The sequence below is a fragment of the Parus major genome, chromosome 2, assembly GCF_001522545.3.
Source record: "Parus major isolate Abel chromosome 2, Parus_major1.1, whole genome shotgun sequence".
In the NCBI taxonomy this organism is placed as follows: domain Eukaryota; kingdom Metazoa; phylum Chordata; class Aves; order Passeriformes; family Paridae; genus Parus; species Parus major.
In genome coordinates this window covers 31,054,507-31,076,470 of record NC_031769.1, presented here as the reverse complement: position 1 = coordinate 31,076,470, position 21,964 = coordinate 31,054,507, and the positions used below count along the sequence as shown (strand labels likewise).

The following is a 21,964-nucleotide window of genomic DNA, read 5'->3' as shown; positions in this document are numbered from 1 at the left end:
GATGAGTTCCTACTGACAAGGCAATAACACAAAAACTGATGTGAGTTAGAAAAAAGAACTTTGAAATACTATGACAAGAGGTAAATAAAATTGGCAGGAATTCAATGATGGAAAATCCACGCTGAGAAGTATTTGAGCTACAGCCACAGAAAAATTAAACTAAGAAAATTTTAAAAAACCCCCACACTTATAATAAGGCAACATAAAGAACAATAACTGACAAGAGGGCTTGAAATACTGAGAAGGATAATGATGATGAAAGTACAAAATGAAGTGGAAAGTTAGGGGAAAAGAAAAAGAAACAAAGCCAAAGCAACAAATTGCATAAAATAGCTGAAGATATCAGACAGTTCATAATGTATTTGTAACAGCATAATAGCTGCACATCTCTATTGTAAGAGAATTCAATTTTATTCACTCTAATTTAGCACAGGACAGTCAACACAGCCATTTCAAATCTGTTGTTCGCAATCCAAGATAGCGTCTTGACAGCTTTTAACAAACAGCGCTTCATAACGTAGACTGCTGGGGACAAGGGAAAGAACCAAGCCCAGGGTCAGCAGTGGGACACATAATATACAGGCCTTTCAGGAATGCATTGCACAGGAGATCTTTATTCTTTTGTATTTCAAGAAGTCTGCATTTCAATTTTGCTGATATTACACATAATTCCCACATTTTGTCTTCTACTGAATTCCCTCCTCCCCACCTCATGCCCAAAGCTTCTTATTTCTGCACCCTGAGTGACAACTGCAGGTGCCTCAATAGTGGATATTGCAATGCAAACCAGTGTTTAAATGGCCTGCTTTGGCTAAATGCTTCTTTGTTTGCATGTAACGACTTCCCTCACATTCTCTCCTAACAAATACCTTCCATATGATTGGAGTATAAAGGCTTGGAAGTACTTAAATGGGTAGTCCACCATGTGTTACACTGAGGATCAGTTGCAATGGTACATGGAGATTCTCTTCCCCTCAGAGAGAGGAGAAAAACTCATCTCATCTGCCTTTCACTTTCTAAAAAAATGTTACTTTTTTCTGACTTTTAAGTCAATTTTTACAGTGGAGTGTTTAAAATACTAGTCAGGCTTGGGAACTCATCACAGTATGCAGACTGCACAGCACATTTTGAAGCACTCCCCTAAATGAAAAAATACATAATACTTTTAAGCCTATGTCATCCAGAAGGTACTGAAATTGTCAAAACTATCTGAATTTATTTTTAGCTTGGCAATTCACAATTGTATTTGAAGGTAAGCTACAGAGTAACACACTTGGTCCCTCTGCTTTGCTTTTATCAATTCAAAAACTAAAAAGGTAGTTATTACTGTTTTATTTCAGCCAGATTACATGGGCAAGTGAATTTCTTGCTCTTCTACTCCAGCTACACAGACTAGAGGGCTTGTGGAAGACACCAGACAGAAACCTGGCTGTGAAACATACCCTGAGACCTTATACTGAGATCCCTCAGTTTGGGTGTAGACCTCCACCCCACCCAATCGGACAACTCTGGGACTCTGCTCAAAGGGTAGCTTTTCTCACTGAATTAGGGTGTATTCATAATGCAAAGTAGCTAATCTAGTAACAATCCCTTGAGTAAAAAGGAACACATGAAACAATGTTTTTATTAAAAATTAAACCTCTTAATTGAGGAATACAGGTTGTTCAGAGGAAACTAGAAAAAATAGTTTGCCTGGTTTTGTGTTCATCTTTCTTTCTGCTAGCTGCACAGTGGAAAATATGATGAAATAGGAACTTGCGTGGAGGAAAAGTGCTTTAAAATTTGATATATTCTTTTTTTTCCCAATTAAATTTCTCTGATTAGATTTATTTTCCAGCATTTGTGATATATTTAAATTTGAACCATCGACTTTCTGTTTCAAGGCACCAGTTCTGCTTCCCATCCCTTTCACCTTTAGATTTCAGTTTCACAGTGAAGTTGAAAAAGTTAAAGGCTGTTGAGTTGGGAAGCTGGGAAACGCATTTAAAGTCTGCCTGTACTTGACACTGGTGAGGTCGCACCTCTGAGTCCTGTTTTCAGGTTTGGGCTCATCACTACAAGACATTGAGGTGTTAGAGAGTGTCCAGAGAAGGGCAACTGAGCTGGTGAAGGGTCTGGTGAAGGACCTGGAGCCCAGGTCTGATGAGGAGCAGCTGAGGTACCTGGTGTTGTTTAGACTGGAGAAAAGATGACTCAGGGGACACATTATTCTCTGCAACTGCCTGAAAGAAGGGTGTAAGGAGATAGGGGTCTGTCTCTTCTCCCAAGGAACAAGCAATAGGATAAGAAGAAATGGCCTGAGGTTCCGCCAGGGAAAGTTTCTTCACTTAAAGGGTGGTCAAACATTGGAACAGGCTACCGAGGGAAGTGGTGGAATCAGCATCCCTCAAAGTGCTTCTGAAGTCATATGATGTGGTACTTTGGGACACGGCTTAGCGGTGAACATGCAGTGATGAATTAATGATTGGATTTTACGATTTTATTATTTGTAAGTAGCATCAACTGCATTCCCTCTCCGACTCACCCTCCCCTCCACCCCCCATTTTTTTTTCCAGAGGTTTTCAAGAGGCTTCCACTTCTCGCCTGTATGGCGTAAATAAAAATTTTAAGTTATTTGGAGGATGAAAGCCTATTTCCCCAAGGCAAAGCCTGCCCCTTTCAGACGAACAGCGAGAAGTGTGCAGTAAAGAACGGACAATGCTGGGTGCCCAGGGACCCCGCAGCAGCATCCGGACAGCACTGGCCTATCCCCAGGCAGGCCACGCGGGGTACCCCGTCCTTCCACCCGCTTTCCCGCCGCTGCCGGGCGGCTCCACCCCGCCACCGCCCCGCGCCCCTCCTTCCTGCTCCTTCCTCCTCACCCGCGGCAGCGCGGGCGGCCATGGCGCGGCGCGGCCGGCGGCGGCGGCGGGGGGCGGCGGCGGCGGCGACCCGCGGCAAGGTGAGGCGGCCCGCGGGCTGGTGGAGCGGGGGTGCGGGGCCGGCGGTGGGGCCAGGGAGCCGGCCCGCAGCTTTCCGCCTGCCCGGGGCAGCGGCGGCCTTTGTCCGCTGCCCGGGGCGTGAAGGTCGGAGGAGCTGCCCGCCGGGGCCGGCGAGGCTCTCCCCCGGCGCGGCCGCACCGCCCCCGCCCGCAGCGCGCCGTGCGGAGCACCGGGCGGCCCGCGGTCCCGCCGGGGCCATCCACGTGGCGCGGCGGCTCCGCGGTTGTAAAAGGCCGGGAACGGGGTGGAAGCTGCCCTCGGGGCGGCCCTGAGACACTCAGCAGCGGCGTGGGGCAACTGCAGCTGTGTTGGGATTTGTAGCGGCGCTAATAAAGGCTGACGGAGTGGATCATTGATAATTAATTAGTTGTGAGCCTGGGGATGCCACTTTAGAAATAATGCATTTATTTATTTCAAATTTTGGCCACCTTTTTGTGGTTTGTTGTTTGTTTTTTTGGGGGGGGGAGGGTGTTTGTTTGGTTTGTTTGTTTTATATGGGGTTTTTTTTGTTTTGTTTTGTTTTTTGGTATTTATTTTTTATTGTTGAAACGCCGCTCTGCCAACACAGACACGTATTTGAGTCCCCTGAGAGGCATACTTCCATCAGCTGTGATCAGGTCCAAGCCTGGTGCCACATGCTTGGATGCATCAGACTGATTGTATGGTTCAAATCTTAAGAGGTGGTATGGTTATAGAATCATAGAATACTTTGTATTGGAAGGAACCTCATCTAGTCAACCCCCTTGAATGCACAGTGCTATCTTAAACTAGATCAGGTTGCTCAGAGATCCAGCCTGACCTTGAATATTTTCAGGGGTGGAGCATCCACCAGCTCTCTAGGTAACCTGTTCCAGTGTTTTACCATCCTCCTTAAATGTATTCTAAATTGACTCTCTTTAAGTCATGGTGAGCTTCCCAGGTGGTGGGAAGGAGCGAGGAGAAATTCAGGATCTCTTTCAGCTTTTGCTGATGGAAGGTTAGAGCTCTACTGGGGTTTCTGTAGAACTGGAGAGTAGTAGAGCCACTGGAATATTAGAACCTCTGTCCTCTCAGAGACTTTTTAACCCTTCCATCTTTGTATCACCTCAGGCCCACCATTGTCAGTGTGAAGATCAGGGCGCTATAAAATAGTTTGGGGTAACCCTGTTTGACAATAGACACAAATGGCACTTGGTTCTCACCTCTGGTGCTGTAATACAAGACTGTTACTAGTCTCCACCAGCTCCCTTTCTGGTTCACAGCTACAAGGCTGCACATCATGTTTCTTTTAAGGCTCAGCAAAAGGGAGAAGGACATGGTCTGTACTTGGTGCTTTCCTGTTTCTCATGGGAGTTTGTTTTTGTCTGAATGCAGCCTTCTGCTGGCTCTGCCTTGTTTTTGTGATACATTGGTGAGCAGTGAGTTCAGTCTTGGCTGGGCCAGAAGGATGGGTGAAGGTTTCTTTGCCTCTGAAGTCACGGATCATCACTGCTGACAGGCAGATTTGCTTGTTGAGTACATGCCCCCATTTGAAAACAGTTGCCAAATAAGTCAGCAGTACAAAACTGTTTTGAATCACAAAACCTGCAGTTCCATTTCCTGTCTTGGGGTCTGATTTACTGGGTCCTGGCACAGCAGTTTCAGTACTCAGAGCTTATTAAAGGGGTGCCGGCTGTGACAAAGTGCTTGCACCCAGAAGGCCTGAACACTGCTCCTAGACTCAAGCAGTCCAGTCACAAAGCAAGGATGCATCACATGCCTGTGGTATTACATGAAAATGTTTTCCTTGGACATGGAAAACTTGGACTAGTTCCTTGCTGGGACTTGGACAATACTTAGGCATTACCATAGATGAAAAGGATGCTCTTGAATTATGCAGAATTAATTCAGAAATAGTTGTTACAACTGTTTGGATTAGTGAGAGATTAGATGGTACAAAGGAAGAAATAGTAGCAGTTGACAGTGTTTGGATTGTGTTCATACGCTGGCATGCTGATATTCACAGTACTACCAGCTTTTTTGAAGAGTAGGAAATAGTTTCCAGGAAGGTACTACCTATGGTAGGTGGCATTTTGAATGATTTGCCATGTGATTATGATACTTGGGCATTCCTTATCTTAGGATAAAGTAGCTTTATGGGCATTAGTTTATTATCAGCCTAGATAAGGCAATATAGAAACCGTATTCGGCTGTTCTGAAAATAGCAGAATTTACCAAAATTTCATGGAGCAATAAGTTTGGAGGCACCCTCAAAGTCCCAGGAGTTGTTGCTGTGACAGATTAAAGGCTCAGGCGTAATCCATCTTCACTTTAGAATCAAATTATTCCTGCAAAGATAAAAGTGGGTGATGACTGCTTGTGCTATCAGTTGTTCCTTCTTCTTTCAGAACACTCACTTGCCTTACCATCTCCTGCCGCTTATGCCAGGAGTGCACTTCACTGTCCAGGGGATTTCAGCTTCTTGTGCTTTAATGATGTTGAGAAATTCTGGGGGTTATCTTCCTTGTCTTCCTAGATTTTGTTGATGCCCACGAGTCTCAGGCTGATTTTGTGGTTGACAGTCTTCTTGACCTTGCATCCAGACACTGTGATTCTTTTGCACTGTAGTGTGGGGCTTTGCATCTCTATGCTTTCCATGTCTTTCACATATTTGTATGATGGTTAAAATTAAGCTTTTAGAGTGCTGTTTGCTTTTATGACTCCAGTGGAAAAAACAGGATCTTGACTTCTGAATAGTTCTGGCTTACTGGTCTGGCACCTATTGACATTCTGGCTGGGCCCCTCTATTCTTGTAGTGCTGCCCACAATTGTCAGCCTTGGAGTGCTTCCCTGTTCCTTTGTTCCTTTGAGGTACAGCCAAATGCAGTGCCTGTAACCCTTGGGTGGTGTGCCTGAGGCTGGCTCCTGGACTGCTGAACCTGGGACAAGTCAAGAGACTTTCCAGCATGTGGTGAAGGTGTGACTTTGCACAGGTTTGGTTTATGTGCATGTGTGCATGGGATTGAACTTTGATTATTTGAGTTTGAGTGTGATTGAACTTCTCTGTCCTTTGAGTAGGAATGCCCATACATTGTGCTAAATTGAATTAAGGGAACACAGCCCAATTGATTTTTTCCCCCCATGGGAGGAACAAAAATAGAGAATTACATCTAGCCCTCCTTTCTTGTGCTGTAGGTTCTGATACATCACTGTTGGAGAAGAATGTGCTAGTGTGACAATTGGCAGGGAAAGTAATGTGTGCAAATAACTCAAAAAAATTAAATATGGTAGTTGGTGGTGTAGAAATAACATGCTTCCCACCAAATCCATGGGTTTGCATGCAGGCAGGTGTTCTTTCCTCACAGCCTACAGGGCAAGATGCATCTTTTCTGGCTTTGGTGTCAGGAAAGTTGCTTTTTCAATTGAAATATGAAAATTCTTTCTCATATTTCATGATGTGGATAGCAAAACAGCTCACCTCAAGCTTTTCTTTTTTTTCCTTGCCTAACAAGGTGGAATTCATGGGGATAGTGCTTGGAAAAATGTTCTTGTGACTGCTGGGGACCTTGTGTGCTTTACTTTTCAATAACTCATGTGACTGAAGCAGTTCTGACAACCCTAGCAGCATCTGTCACCCTCTGCCCTTGGTGACAGACCTGCCAGTCTCCACAGGCACGTGCGAGCTGTTTGCCCCTGGTTCTGTGGGAATGGGATCTCCATGCAGCCCAGCACATATACTCCTGGGTGTACTGGTGGTATTCTGTCTAATTTAGAGAGGGAAAACCTGGGAGACGTGGATGTCTTGAGCTTTGGACTACTTTTGCAGAAACATAGAATTTGTTATTCTGGCAGTTGTTGGATTGTGTGCCATCTGTAGCAGGGAAGGTTTGCTGATGATTTTGAATAGTACCTTGTAGGGGTTTTAAGAAACTAAGTGTGTTTTATGTACAAAAATAAATGAGTTCAATAGATATAAAATTTCCTGCCAGAAATAAGACTGACTTTTTTAGCAGCTATGAATTATTTCCAACTTTTACTAGATTTTTGGTATTCATCCTTTGTAACAGGTATCTTTAAAAGACAGTATTTCTCACATCTGCAGCATTTGAGCAGTCCTTTGTGATCTATTCATGTTGAAATATTTTCCCTGAGCAAGCTTGGAACGTTCATCACATCCTTGCCTTCATGACTTTTTTAGGGGTTTAGCGGCAAAAAGATCCTCTCCTGGAGTACCTGTGTTTTGCAGGTATTTTGAAAAAATTAACATTTTGACATTTCTGTTTAGACAAATATGTATTTTCTTTCATGGTGTATAATAATTAGTTGGTAATAGTTGAAATCCTAGGCTCTGATGCTGGTTGTAAATCAGTTTCAGAATGTATTTTAATTGGAAGTTGAAGATGGAAATGTCTGTGGCTTCCAGGAGTACACGATAAATGACAGTGAATAAGCCCATCACAACAGAGATATTTGCTGCAAGCTTGTCTTTTATGTCAGTGGACTTTTCTTGGAAATAAACTTGGCTTGCAATTTCAGGTGCAGAAGTAGTGTTGCTAATCAAGATTCATCATGGGGCTTCCCTTTTTAAACTTCTGGAGTATGTCTACCTGGTATGTGTCAGGTGTTGTCTGTTATTAATGAAAGCCCTTCTGGTAAAACTGGACTCATCAGTGGCCAAATTGAGATTCTTTGTAGTCAGGCTGTGGGGAGCAAGTCACAAACTAAAAATCCTTGAAGCTCTGCAGTAAGTTACTTAAGTCAGTACCGGTACATTAGAATTTGGGAATGCAAGAAATTTAAGTCTACTACTGGAAAATAATTTTTTTGTTGTTTTTCAAAATCAGTACTTGCAGCCTCATAATGACTCCTCTGGTGCAGATGCAGAAGCAATAGATGAAGAAGAAGAAATCAGGCATATAGTAATCACAGCAGTGGCTAATTCAGCTGTACATTAGCACAAGAACTAATGCAGTGGCTCCTGGAAGCAATTTATTCATAGCAGCTATGCTCTCAGCTCCTTATATGTTTTTTCATTGAAATGCATAATGCTTCAGCTTTAGTACTTTAGCACTGTTCTATACTGAGTGAATTCCGTCACAGCAATGGAAGTGAATTCTGGTTGTTCACTGTAGGAGGTGGGAGTGAGGGAAGGGGTTTGGATGTGGACAGCATGACTTTAGCAACTGTACTTTGGATCATACCATTATAGGCTCAGGAGGGTCGGTTTTTCAGAGGTGAATTCTACTCTTGCTCCAGCAACAGTAAGTTGGTTTTGCATCAGCCTGCATCAGCTTTATAAAAGTAGAGTAAGAGTAAAGTTGGGCTCATGTTCACCCTTTACTGTAGCTTATTTCAGGGTGTGATGCTATGGTGAAGGTACTGCTGCTCACAGCAATGTTGCTTTTGGAGAATGAACCTCCTTTGGGTCACTTGTCTTCTCACAAGTAAACTTAAAAAAACCCCAACAAACCTTATATGCCCTGTATGAGCGACCTTGGTTTTCTGTGACAGTGGAAAAGGGCAGTCTGCTCTTGGTTCTGAACCTCATCTCAGATGTACTGGTGAATATTCAGGACTTGAAAACAGCATTTTGAGATGAGGAACTGTCCTCTGACCATGCAGTCAATGATCTCATGTTCCTGAGAGTTAGAGTGTGGCTTTAGCAAACAGCAGAGAGGTTTGTTTCAAGTTAGAGTGGTGTGTGTGAGGTGGATGTGTGGTCCAGGGCATGTAGGGGTGATGAGTGTCTGGATGCTGTGAGAAATGCAGGCACTTTTCTCTGGAGTATTTGTGTGACTAGAAGAATGGTTTTGCAGGTGATATTGGGATGTGTAAAAATGTGTTTTGAAACTTGGCAAAATGCCTTCTTCCTTGGTTTTTAAGGCTTCATTTGTTCACCCCTTTCTTACACACACCAGATCCTAATGCAGCTCACATGGGAACTGTCTGAAGGCTTTCTTACTGTCCTGGTACATGCAAAGCCTTATCCAAAGTGTTTGCTGTGAAGTATATGGCCCCGTGGAATGGCTGGATGTAGTGTTATGAGTGTCCTAGGCTGGGACTAGACTTCTTGAACTCTAAAGCTGTGACCTGGGTTACCTCGGGAAGGCTGCTGCCTGCCCTTGGCTGTGCTTCCTCCTCTCCTGGTGGGCCACATCATGGGCTTCTAGCAAAGGAGAAATGTTCTTGGTTAGTACTTTGCACTCGCTTACCAAGTATTGCAGGAGAAGATCTGTGACAGTACTGACCAAGGAGAACAAGTTGCATTTTATTTATTTTTGGAGTTAGCTAAGTGTCTGCTAAAATCCAGAATGGTATTGTGGGATCTAAAGGTCAGGTTTCTTTGTACTTTAGCATTGTGTTTCATTTGAAGTTGTGTTCCTCACCTCTGAGCTATGATTGCTCTGAAAGAGCAGGAGGGATGGTGGGTTTCCCCATGGATAAGGACATCCTGAGCTCCTGCTTGCAAAGGTGAGGCACACATGTATTTTTATGTCTCTGAAGTACTCTCCTGTGGAGTTGAACACCCTGTGTATTGCATCCCCTCCCTAATCCCAGATGCTGAGTCTGTATTCAGGGATTAAAACAGTCTATACAGATTTTCCCTGGAGTTTAGCTAAATAACGTACAATTTACACATAGCGTATTTTGTGCTACAGACTTGTACTTGCATAGGAATATAAAAATAAGTTGTACTGCTGCCAATTTGAGTTCTCCCTGCTAAGCTGATGTATGTGAGTCATATTTTCTGTCTGTTTTGAATCAGAAACAGGTACCCAAGGATGTGGCCAACATTTTTAATGCCCCCAGTGACAGTGAAGATTTTCCAGGATTCCAGGAAGATGATGCTTCCAAACAGAGCTTCTTGTCAGAGAACAACTGTGCTAGTTTTGATTCCCCAGAGTCTGGAAAAGAGGTAGGAACAGATTGCCATAGTCCAATTATGCTCTTGGGATGCAGTAATACTCTGAGCCTGTGTCAAAACAGTGTGAACTTGAACCTTAACGTGTAATTTGCAGTCCCCATATTAAACATAAATGTAAATAAACTTAGTATCCTTCTTTGGGTTTAGTGGTTGCTTTTGAAAACTTCATAATATAAAAAAAAAAAAAAGTGTTTAATTGGAATGTGAGTTTAAGTGAAATAGGTAAGCATAGCAAAAAGGAAAAAGGGAATTACCATCCTGGAAAGATGTTGCTGGATACATAACACAGTGCAAATACATAACATTAGATGGGCATTTGTGAATATGTAGACTTCAAAGCATTTCTTCCAGAAATCTTTCAATGCTGTCTCTGCACTAAAATTCTGTTTTAATAGTGGTAACACAGAGAAATCATCAGCTCCTGCTGCAGTAGTGTGATTTGCTCATTCTTTGATCTCTTGATGATGAAGTGGCTTGGATCAGCACAATGATTTGATGGTTTTTATTCTCTGATTTGGTAGCTGGAGATACCAGCTGAATTCACAAGAAAAGAATAGAACTGGTGTACTGTCTTGGGTTGCAAAAAATTTAGTTGTTAGTGTTTTAGAAACTTATAATTACATGCTTGATAGCCATGGGCTAATGTGCTATAAGATACCTTTGTCGTTTGTGCTCTTGCAAAGGTCTCTCTGTTTCATTAATAAGATAATTGAATTTTTTTGCTTTTATTTTCCTAGTCCATCAGGTCAGCACCTGGTTATGAGGTGCTGATGACAAGGAAGATGATCAGTATTGACCAAGCCTTAGAATAAGGCTTGTACACAAGTATGTATTGCTTTGAGCCTTTACAGGCAAGTGACCCCAGGAGGGTGCAGAAACCTTTTGAGAGTAGAGCCACAGTCTGTGCTATGGACAAAGATAGTGTCTAAAATATACAGAAATGTACAGGGCTCTAAATTGGTTTGTAATCTTGTTGCTAGACAGCAGTACTGGCAACTTCAGAAAACCAGGAGGTAGTGTGCTCTTGCATTTGTGTTTTTGTGGGGAGAATCAAGAAGGGTCAGTGGGGAGAGGTAGTGGTGGGTGGTGGAGGGGAAGCCTTGTGTCGGAGCTTCTGCTTCTGCCTGCCTGGGGGCTGCAGGCACCTGACTGTACTTTTCTCTCCCTTGATTTCCCAAGTTGTGAAACAGAGTTTATGATAATGATCTCTTCTGCAAAGCATTTTAAAATCCTCTGATGAAAAATGCTGTGGAAGAGATAGGTACTGTTAGTTTAACATGCATTGCTGAGAATCCCGGTGAGACTTGTTCCAGATTTACAGCTGGCACTGCAACCTTCCTTGCCATTCCTGTGTTTCCCTTGGGATGAGAATTATTTTAAATCTTTATCAGTATTGAATTTAATTTCCTTACCACTAAATGGTACAATAAAAATACCCCGAGTTCTATCCAATTGCAGCATAATCTGGCATCCTTGCACATCAGGGCCCTGCATCAGGATGAGCATCATCCAGTGTTCATGATGCCATACACCACTATTGCTGCAAAAGGCCATTGGTACTTGTGCAGGAAACAAAAAGATTTTGGTGCAGAGGGCAAAATTATGGGAAATTCAGAAAAAAACAGCAGTTCTTGAGAAAGGAGGCAAGGTAGCTGCCCTGCTGGGGTGGCAAATGGGCTGTTAATGCATGACCTTGGATGGTGAGGTGCAAATGATGAGTTAACAAGTTTTAACAAGAGTAACCTTTGTTTGCCTGCTTTTCCTCAGGGCTTTCTGCAGTTCTGCTCCGATAATCTCTGTGCTTCTGCCCGAGTTCCCACAATTTCTCCCACAATAGATATTCCTGATGTGTATTTTACCTGGTGTAGACTGTTCTTCATAGATGAGCAGCATAGGTCTAGGTGTGTTATTTTTAGTTACTTTAGCTAACAAATAGCATATTTCCCCCCATCAACCTTCATTGTGGAATTTCATAAAAACACAGAATACATAAAAAAACTTCAGTTTCCTCCAAGAAATGCAATTTAACTTTAAAGTAACTTCCCTATTGTGTTTGTTCCTTTCTCAAGCAGCTGCACTGCAGCTATCAACAAAAGAATAAAGTAATTTTCCTCAGAGAAAACTCATTACAATTACCCATAATAATTTGTAGATGTTTAAATGTAAAGAAACAGCATATGCAGTGGTTCCCCCCTCCCATTCCCCTCTAAGTTTTTCCACTCATCTATTGTATCTTTTTTTCACCAGATATTATCTTAAAATAAAGAAGTGTGTAATTAAAGTCAGGAAAGGGAGGAAATTGAAAGGAAGAATAAAGATATTTAGCAAATGCATTGTATTAAAGGTAATTTTTGTTTCTGTGTGGGAAGAAGAAGTAACAGGGGAAAATTGAGGTAATGAATTTACATGTTGCTGACTTTCAAGTGGTAGTTGTGATGTGATCATGGATTATATTCCTACCAGGAACAAGTCTTTCAAGAGATTAACAGGAACAAGTTGACTAAATAGTTTTCTACTAGTTCTTGTTGGAAGTATGGAAATACATTTCTATTTAGTAAAAGTCTTGTGTTTAATTGGGCTGTAATGTTCATATCATGAAGAGTGTTTTAATGAAATCTTTTTACTTCCTGATCTGTAGACTGAAATTAAGGAGCTATCTACCCAAGAACACATGTGAATGATAAATTGCACCAAAAAAACCCCAGAGAGTTGAGAAGTTGAAAGGTGGAGGGATATTAGTCAGGCTTTTCAAAGCTCTGATAATTTGTTTTGGTATTGGTCAGTTCAGTGATGGTGGAATAGCATGAGGAGCACACTCCATCTTTCATTTGTATTTTCTTCTATTCAAGGCCTGTTTTTTTCATCCAGAAGAAAATACATAAAACAACATGATAATTTACATACAAGAAAAGCGATAGTTTATTTTTATTGGGTAGTAATGAAGAAGGGAAGAGGTGAAGAAGAGTTTCCTCCACAAGAGGTAGCTCAGTTAAAGCCCTGTCCTCAAAATGAAAAAAAAAACTTTGCAAAGTTAAAATAACTCAGTATTGAAACTCTGAATGTTGTCTTCTTGTGTTTTGTTTCTTTTGACAGGCTTTGCCTGCCAAGTGCTTTCACAATCTGCCATTTAGTTGGCACTGTCTTGACCCTCAAAACCTGTTTATTGTGGCAGTGTGAATACTCTATATCTGACTGTCTCTCACAGCTACTGAGTGGTGTTTTTGCAGGGGCTCCGGTTTCAGTCCAGATACCTCACTGAAGAGCTGCGGAGGATTTTCACTGAGGACACTGACTCTGACACGGAAGTGTTTGAGGGCTTCGCTTCAAACGAGGTGCATGTGAACAAGAAAGAAGTTCTGGTAAAGGCAGTCACACCTACATGTGAATGTATATGTTGACTTTTTTTTCTGTCTCTTCTGTAGAAACCTTATGTTCTTGTAGGAATTTTTTTGATACACTGTGGTGCTCTTTTTTCATGCTGAATTAAAACATGTTGTCTTAAAAGAGTAAGAATGCTTTATTTAATGTAGCATCACATATTAGAAATGGGAACTACTTCCTCTGCTTGTAGATTGTACTGGGCAAGATTGTTCCTGTGGAGACAGCCACTGTATGCCAGACAATACTACTCTGTAGATGTTTTGTTGATCTCTGCACAGGCAGAAGCTGCATACTGTGAACTTGTAAAAATATGATAATTTAGGTGAATTTGTGGTGTTGCCTTTGGGTGCAGAGACTGCTGTCTAAAACTAGTGATTTCAAAATGACCTCTCTTGTGTCAGAGCCAATAATGTAACATGGGATTTTTCCTGCCTCTAGGTGCTGGAGTCAGATGTGAGCGATGAAGAACGTGATAATGTGTTGGGTAATGAGAAAGAAGAGGGGGAAGAGGTGAAGAAGGTTTCCCCCAAGAGAAGAAGCATTGGCCTTCGTGTTGCTTTACAGTTTCCAACTAGGAAGTCATCTGAGAAAAAAGTGCCTGAGCAGGCTTTATCTGATTTACCTCTAAAGGACAATGAATCCCTCACACCTCTTTCAAAAGAAATAAGCCTCAAGGGATCGGACAAAGTAGAAGGCTCAGCTTCAGAGTCTGAAGAAGACATTAAAGAATCACAGGAGGAAAGTTCCAGTGCACTGCTTAAGAGAGCCATAAATATTAAAGAAAATAAAGCCATGGTAAGACTTAAGAGCAGTATTTTGTTTTCTGACATTTACATCCAAATATGTAGCTTTAGCATACATGAATTTTAGGGTTGGTGCTGTGCTGAAACTTTGTGAAGATCTTATAGTGAATTTTTCTACCTGGAAAAACTCTAGAGGACCCTCAGCACTCAGACATTTGCCCCTAAAATACCCTCAAGTAGGGACTGGCCTGGTCAAGTTTAAAACCAGAGTAGAACTAAGAATTTTTAATGTGGATGTGAACAAAGTTACAAATGACCAAGTTTTGCAGCCTTCAGAACATGTCAGGAAACCAGCTTGTCCTTTCAGGTGGTTTATGGTGTCATTTGCACAACAATGTTTCTACTTTTTGTTTGTGTGTGACAGATCTGCTGCAGTTACTGATTGGAAAGCCAGTTAAAAACTGCTGAGGATAAAAAATGTAATTTTTCAGTTATGTTGGATGTGATTTTTACAGTATTGCTTTACTATATAACTGTTGAACGTGTGTGTATGTGTGTGTAGGTGCAGAAAAGAGCAGCTGATCATTTCCTAATGTTTTTTCTTCTATTATCCAACGTGCCACCAGCTTTTCTTTAAGCTTTAATTAAAGCTTAATCTTTAATTATCATGCTGCTATGTAATCCAAACTGACGTTCAGTCTTTAGTAGCTCCTATAGTTTTACTATGTTTCAGGGAAAGTTGCAGCTTCCAAGCAGTGTTGGGACTCAAGCAATACCTCTTGGTGTGGGCCTGCAGTTCCTGTGTAAAATCTTGCTTCTGCTTTGTACCTGCACTTCTAATCTGTGTCCCCACTGCTGTTGTGTTGGTCTTGCTGCTCCTTGGTCCTTCTCACCTTCTACTCTTCCTTGCAGTTCAACCACTGTGAAATTCACTGGCATCGTAGGAGCAGTACTATAATGGCATTAAATAGCTCTTAATAAATGCCACACTGAAGTATTTACTGAGAAATACTGTATTCAGCTTTCAATCTCTTGATGGCTGTGGCAATCTCAGAGAGCTAGCAGCTTGGCTCATCCCCACTACCATTGGCTTTTCAGAAGTTAGCCTCATCTGGAATTCCAGATCAGGTCAGTGGGGGTTTTTTTTGTACCTGTCAGCCACTGCTTCTGTGGAAATATACCTCTTGTACATGGTGCAAGAAATCATCATCCTGCTGAAGTACTTCTGATGCTGTACCTGATCAGAACATGCATGCATTGGGGGAACTGCCAGTGGTGCTTAGTTGCTCTCTGACTTTGTACTGAGTGTGTGTGTACCCAGTGTCTGTATTGCTTAAGGCCATACTGAGCTCCCCAGCAAAGAGCACAGAGGTATCTGCAGTCAGTAAAAGCTCACTGGGAACATCTTACCATCTTCTGGCACCCTGCCTTTCTTTTTTCCCTCCTATCATATGAACTTAATTTCTCATTTTTAATCATTACCATGTTGGAATGCACTCCTTTGGTCCTGTTTTGACAAGATACTGTATAAATCTGGCTAGTTCTAATTCTCAGTAAGAATTAGTGGGAGCTATGAGGTTAGTATTGTTGGCAGAGGTTTTGCTCGTGGCAGAGTAAATTAACCCCTTTTATGAGCCCCACTTTAAGTGCTTCCATAAAGGTCCCTTGCACATGGTTTAGCTATAATTCAAGTGCATGTGAAGAATGAATGGTGGGTGGTGTTGCTTTTTTTGCAAGTTGCAGTGAGTTTTCAATGTGACATCACTTGATTCCAGCTTGCCCAACTGCTGGCAGAACTGAATTCCATACCGGACCTGTTCCCAGTGAAAACGCCCGCCTCGACTCCTTCAGTAAGTTCCCAGTACTGGCTGGTGGGGACAGTAATTTTTGTTAGACTTAGGATTAACATGTTTCATCAGAAACTTTCAGCAAATTTGTTCTGCTTTCCTTTGGTTTTGGTCACTTCATTTGTATAGATTTGCTACTGGTTGGGAAGTGCCAGAGATTATGTGAGGAAATGGAATTTTGTAAGATAATTTGTGAATAAATGCAAAGACCAACATGAGATGTTACATTATTAGTTTTGTTCCAGAAATACTGTTGAGGTCTTAGACAAATGTCTGTGTATGTGGGAATAAGGAAGAGAAGATGCTTTCCTTTGGGTTTAGATCCTGTTAATTTCCTTCTTGTAGGCTTTTATTCTAAAATCCGCACTTCCCTGTAGAACTGTGTTCATGAAATTGTACCATTCAGCACAAACAGAAATGATACCTTAGTCATTTCAATTGACATTTCTCAACTTTAAGCAGAGGAGTGTCAATCCTTCTTTTTCTGTAGAGTAGCATTTTTCCATTTATATTATAAACTGAAAAGATTTGAGGAAACCTTGGAGGGCCATGGCTTTGGTAGATGTCCGTGCAGGACTTGTGTTGCATGGATTCAATCACACAGTAACTGACAGGTGTGACAGTGAAGAGGGTAACTTGTGCCTCCTAAGAATCTCCAAAATTAAGAATCTTGAACTAAATGAAGCAGCTTCTCAATGCCCTTTCAGTTAAAAAATTTCAGTTAAAAAGAAAATTAACTAGAATTCAGCTTGTTCCTCAAATTGTGTATTCAGATTGTGGGAAAATATGAATATTTAGCTACCAAAGAGCAGTGAGAAGTAGCTTCTACCTTAATGTGCCATGTGTTAAATTTTGGTATAGTTCTGTGATGTTAATTAGAATGGAATTTGATGTGAAGGTGTGATGTTTTAAAAGTTGCCAAAAGGCATAGTGTGTAGGGAGTATATTTGGTGGGGTTGGCTTAACAAATAAGGGCTAGGAAAACAGTAGATCAATTCATGATAGTACAAGTGTGGTACAGACGTTTTCAGGTTGTTTCTAGTGTTTAACACTACAAACATAACTGAAAAGACAGTTACTGGAATTTTATTCTCTTTGTAGAAACAGAGGAAAACCCCAAGGAGGACATTTTCTGAAGGCCAGATAGCACGTCGAATGAACCCAACCAGAAATGCTCGTCCACCAGAAAAATTTGCCTTGGAAAAATTTACTGTGTCGGCTGTCAAATTTGCAGAACACATCCGTAACTACAGACAACAAAACCTCTTGAAGAGACTCAGTGTGGTATTTGCCAGATTTTGATATCCCCAGTAGCCAGGAACTAGGAAACATTTAAATTGTTGGCCAGCACTTAGACCAGACACATCCTATACAAAGTTATTGAAAATCTTTGGTTGGGATTAGCTACAGAAGAAGTTATCTCCAGGCCTTTCTGTCTCATCTTCCACCTGTTAAGTGGGCTCTATTTGTGACCAGCATTGTTCTTGCATAACAAGGCAGTTAACTTATGATCTCTTACTAATTCTTCATCTGAAAGTTAATAGAGCTCATAATGTAAAATTCCTTGGAGGGGCAAGGCAGTGTGGTGGAGGTGGCAAAGCAGATCTCTGTTACCAGACTCAGGTGAAAAAAGACAAAAATTCTTCTCTGGAAATAGCAGATGGAAGATGTGAGTTGTATGGATGAACCGAGAATGAATTAAGGGAATCTTCATGAACAAACTACTACTGTACAGGCTAGTAATTGAAAAGTTGCAGGTTTTAATCCTTCCTATTTTTAAAAATCTGGTTTTTTCCTTCTCTAGCTTATGGTGGTCATTTGTCTTGCTTATATTTTCTGTATAGCCCTTATGAGGAAGACACTTTAAATTTGAATCCTTACAGGCTGGATCTCAGTTCTGCTTGTAGAAACAAGTGCTGGGCAGACTTGAAGCATTATAGAAGGAAGTTGGCTATTAGAAGAAGAGTAGCATCAAATGAGGGCTGGTAAATGACTATTTTGGACAGAACAGAGCTGATCTAGAGTGAAGGACAAATGAGGTCTTCACAGATAGGTATGGGGAAGGCTAAGAATCAGATAAGATTTATTCATTCATAGGCGTCAAAGAGAATGATATTTAGAAGGGAAAAAACATCACTTAATCTTGAGTGGAGTACTCTTCCAAATAACAGGTTAATAAGAAAGGGCTGGGTATGGCAGGACTAACCTAAAATTTCAGTAGAGGTTTTTTTGCAGGACATTAAGAGATTGTCATTGGAGAAAGCAACTAGAGAACATACAAGGAGATTGAAGGATGGAAGCATGGGAAGGCAGATGATCACAGTTCCTAATTTTGAGAGAGTAGAAATGGAGTATAGTTACAGTGGAGGAGGACAGGGAACGCAAAGAATAGTTAGCAGTAAAACATGTCAGGGATTTGTGCAAATAGAAGTAGTAATGATGGAAAGGAATTAAATAAAACAAATAAAAAATATAGTAGAGAAAAGATTATGGAGGAGAGGGAGAGAAAAGAGGCAGGGATGATTTGGAAACTATTCCCCGTTCTTCCTGTGGTGCATGAGCCTGTAGTTTGCCAGCTGTGGACTGCATACTCATTGTAAGTGAAGGAATTTGTCACCAAGTGTGGTGACAGAGGCTTCATGACATCAGACAAAAGGTATTGAGATGAGTTTTTTTAGCAGGGGGATTGTGGAGTGCGCAAAAGAAGGAGATCATCTAAATATTCGTCTCATCGTCCGGTAGAAGACATAACTGAGGAGGACTTGGACAACATTGCAATCACTGTTAGAGACAAAATCTATGACAAAGTTCTAGTAAGTAGTTGCCCTATTCTTCAGTGTTTTTGTGTGCTTGAAATGAAAAGTCTCTCACTATTTCACTGGTTTGCTGAAAGGTGTCCTTTCATGAGGCTCTGGGGAGTTCAGCTCATCATTATTATGTCAAATGCAGCTTTGAAAGCTTTGCCAGACTTCTCTGGGCTTGGCTGTAGTGGTTGATACTCCCTACTGGCTTTTTGCCACTGAAAGTGTTTTTGTGCCACAGAGCTATTCAGTTGTTTGTTGTAGCTATTACTTGCCACTGGTAAGAGTTGACATCCTTTTTGTCTCTCACTAATAAAAATGTTGTGTTGTACCATTAAATATTAGTGATCCCTGCTGTTATTTGTACTCCTGGAAATTATATTTCTGTACAGGTTGTATAGTGTCCAGTGTTCTCTAATAGAACTCCTTCCTTGCTTTCACTGGATTTGGCTATTATTGATTATCATAAAGATCATTTTACCATGTGTGTCATGCTGCATGGTATTGGCAGGGATGAGTCACAAGATCATTTTCTCAACAGTTCTTGGCTTTTCCTAGAGAGAAGAAAGGACCAGAACTGTGATTATGAGGCTTGTATAATTTGAGACATCCAATGCAACTGAAATTTGGCACTGTCTCTATAAAATTCCTAGCATTGTTAAATGATTTATCATAGTAACAGAACTTGCTTTTCATTGTTTAATTTGACTTTGGTTTGAAGTTTGTGCTTATTCTTAGGAAAGCTCATCAATGGGCATTTAAGATGTCCTTCATACAAATGTTTTTCTCTTCCACCTTTAGGGTAGTACTTGCCATCAGTGTCGACAGAAGACAACCGATACAAAGACAATCTGTCGCAACCAGGGCTGTGGAGGAGTAAGGGGGCAGTTCTGTGGACCATGTCTTCGAAATCGATACGGTGAAGATGTGAAGTCAGCTCTGCTTGATCCAGTAAGTATCATTCTTGAGCCTGGAATAAAGGTGTAGTGAACAGAGTTTTGTTATTAATTTGTGATGTCAAGAATATGCTCATAGTAACATGGTGTTGAAACTTTTTTGTCAAGAGTAGATCTGTAATACTAACTAATGGCTCTGATGTGCTGGCCCAGTGTGGCAGTGCCTGCTCTATTAGCACTTTTATGTGCAGTTGCTGAGCAGCTTGGAGATGCCTGACTTTGTTTACCAGCTGGTTAATTCAGTCCCAGGAATTGTCCTGTACCAGCCAGCAGAGAGAGGCAAAGGAACTTGTCACAGTGGGTACCCATCTCTTTCTAGGGAGTTGACAACAGTCAGCCTAACATGAAATGAGTGTTAGGCATTACAGATGACTTCAGTCCATTTGAAAATCAATATTGGGCACATCAGAGAACCCGAGGTTTAAGCACTTAATAATTTCTCTAAATCTGCAGAATTTGGAAAATGTTAATAAGGTTGTCTGGCTGGCTGGTAGAGGCTTGTAAAACCTTGCCCTGAACAATCACGTGGTGGGGAAGCCGTACTCATGTTTCTCTGAGCAACAGGAAGGCAAGTATAACATTTTTCATAACTTGCTTTTACACCCCCCCTCCCACATTCACGCCCCTGCAGGCCTGGATCTGTCCTCCTTGTCGTGGAGTGTGCAACTGCAGCTACTGCCGCCGGCGGGATGGGCGCTGTGCCACCGGCATGCTCATCCACCTGGCCAAGTTCTATGGCTACAACAATGTCAAGGAGTACCTGGAAAGGTAAGAGTTCTGCCCTCTGGTCATTCCTTTTTAAACTGTTGTAGTAGCCCTTTCAATAACAATTGACTTCTTGCGCTCTGGGGAAAATCCTGTGCCTATACAAAAGAAGTTTTGTGGATTTCAGGTTTTTTCCTTGGCTGAAATCAGCTTATTTCAAGTGAGGTACATTGTCTGTGTAAACAACTAATTTGATTAAAAAATTGAAAGACTTTTGCCTATTTTGAAATCCCTGTTGGTTGGCTGAAGTGTATAGATGTGCTGTTTTGGAAGTTATCTTTTTCAGCAATGGAAATGTATGGGGAAGCTGAGTTTCCTAAAAAGCACTAACATTGTTTTCTCATTTCTTCTAGTTTACAAAAACAACTGGCAAATAACAATTGAGAACACTGAACTCAAGCCGTGCCTGCAACTGGTCAATATGTTAACAATTTGACTTCAGAAGTTTATTACTATGTTTTATATAAAATAGAATTGTAGTGTATAGCATATTCATTTCTGTATTGGGAATTTTTTGATTGATATGGTCTTATGCAAAAGATCTCAGGAAAATGTTTTGGTAGAGAAATCTACATGCACAGACCTATATGTTAAGTGAAATGGCACTCTTGAGCTTTGAGTGGTTAATTTTTAATAGAGCTACACAACCACATGATGGAGAGCTTGGTCAAAATGAGCAATACTTTTATTTATATAATTGTGCAAGTTTGCAGAAAGGATGTTTAACAGCTACCTTCAAAGCATCCCGTCTTCAAAGAAACAAAACACCCTTGTCTACCAGCTCAACCATAAAGATCCATTTTTCCAGCTCGGCTTTCTGAACCTGTTCCACCACCTGTAGTTTATGGAACTTGTCCTTGCAAAGAAGGAAGAGGTACTTTCACCTGAATGCCATTATATTCCAGCCAAAGCTGATACAATCAACTGGTGGGAGGATTTTTTTTAAATTCTATTCCAAAGTGCAATTATTCACCAAAACATTAAAATAGAAGAGTGTTTAGAAAAAAAATATCCCAGTAAAAAAACAAAACAACAAAACTCACCAGCAGTTTTTGTGTAGTACACCTGCTGCCTGAACCATCTGCCCAGCTGTTGTAACTGGTCTATATCAGAGTTCAGGATTAATTTCTCTACTTATTCTTAGCTATTTTTTCATTTGTACAACCAGGCTTTCAAACAACTTCTTTTAAATGCAACATATTTGTATTGCATGTTAAAGTATGTTAAAATTTGTGTAAGATATACGTTTCATTTTATGTAGAGAGAATAAAGACTGATCTAAAGAGGAGTATTTTGTGATTCAAACTACACCCTGATGCTGATGTTTCCCATTTACTTTCCCATAGCAGGTGTAATGGTGCTTGGAGATCAATAATCATTATGTGGAGAAACACATGAGCACAACATTGACTGATGAGGAAATAACAACATAGACCACATAAGTGTTGCATTAAGGATTGTGGTTTTGTGAGACAAATCTCTTGCTCCAGCTGACTGTGAAAAATGCTTGTCTCCTTTTACTTTTACTATCAGGCAGATTGAGAAAGCAGCACTTTTTATTGGAAGTTTAGTATGAAACTGCCAGGAGTAAAGCTATTCTTGCCAGA

The 21,964-nt window shown here is 41.1% G+C and overlaps 1 protein-coding gene across 1 annotated transcript; it reads left to right on the top strand.

Moving 5' to 3' along the window:
• The first annotated feature begins 2,881 nt into the window (after positions 1–2,881).
• On the top strand, positions 2,882–21,645 carry CDCA7L (cell division cycle associated 7 like). The gene is made up of 10 exons (XM_033519198.1): positions 2,882–2,941; positions 9,706–9,855; positions 13,092–13,223; positions 13,684–14,040; positions 15,764–15,838; positions 16,937–17,119; positions 18,514–18,648; positions 19,438–19,587; positions 20,224–20,360; positions 20,711–21,645. The coding sequence occupies exons 1-10, from the start codon at positions 2,882–2,884 to the stop codon at positions 20,739–20,741; spliced, it is 1,410 nt and encodes a 469-aa protein (XP_033375089.1). The 3' UTR covers positions 20,742–21,645.
• Positions 21,646–21,964: the final 319 nt, after the last annotated feature.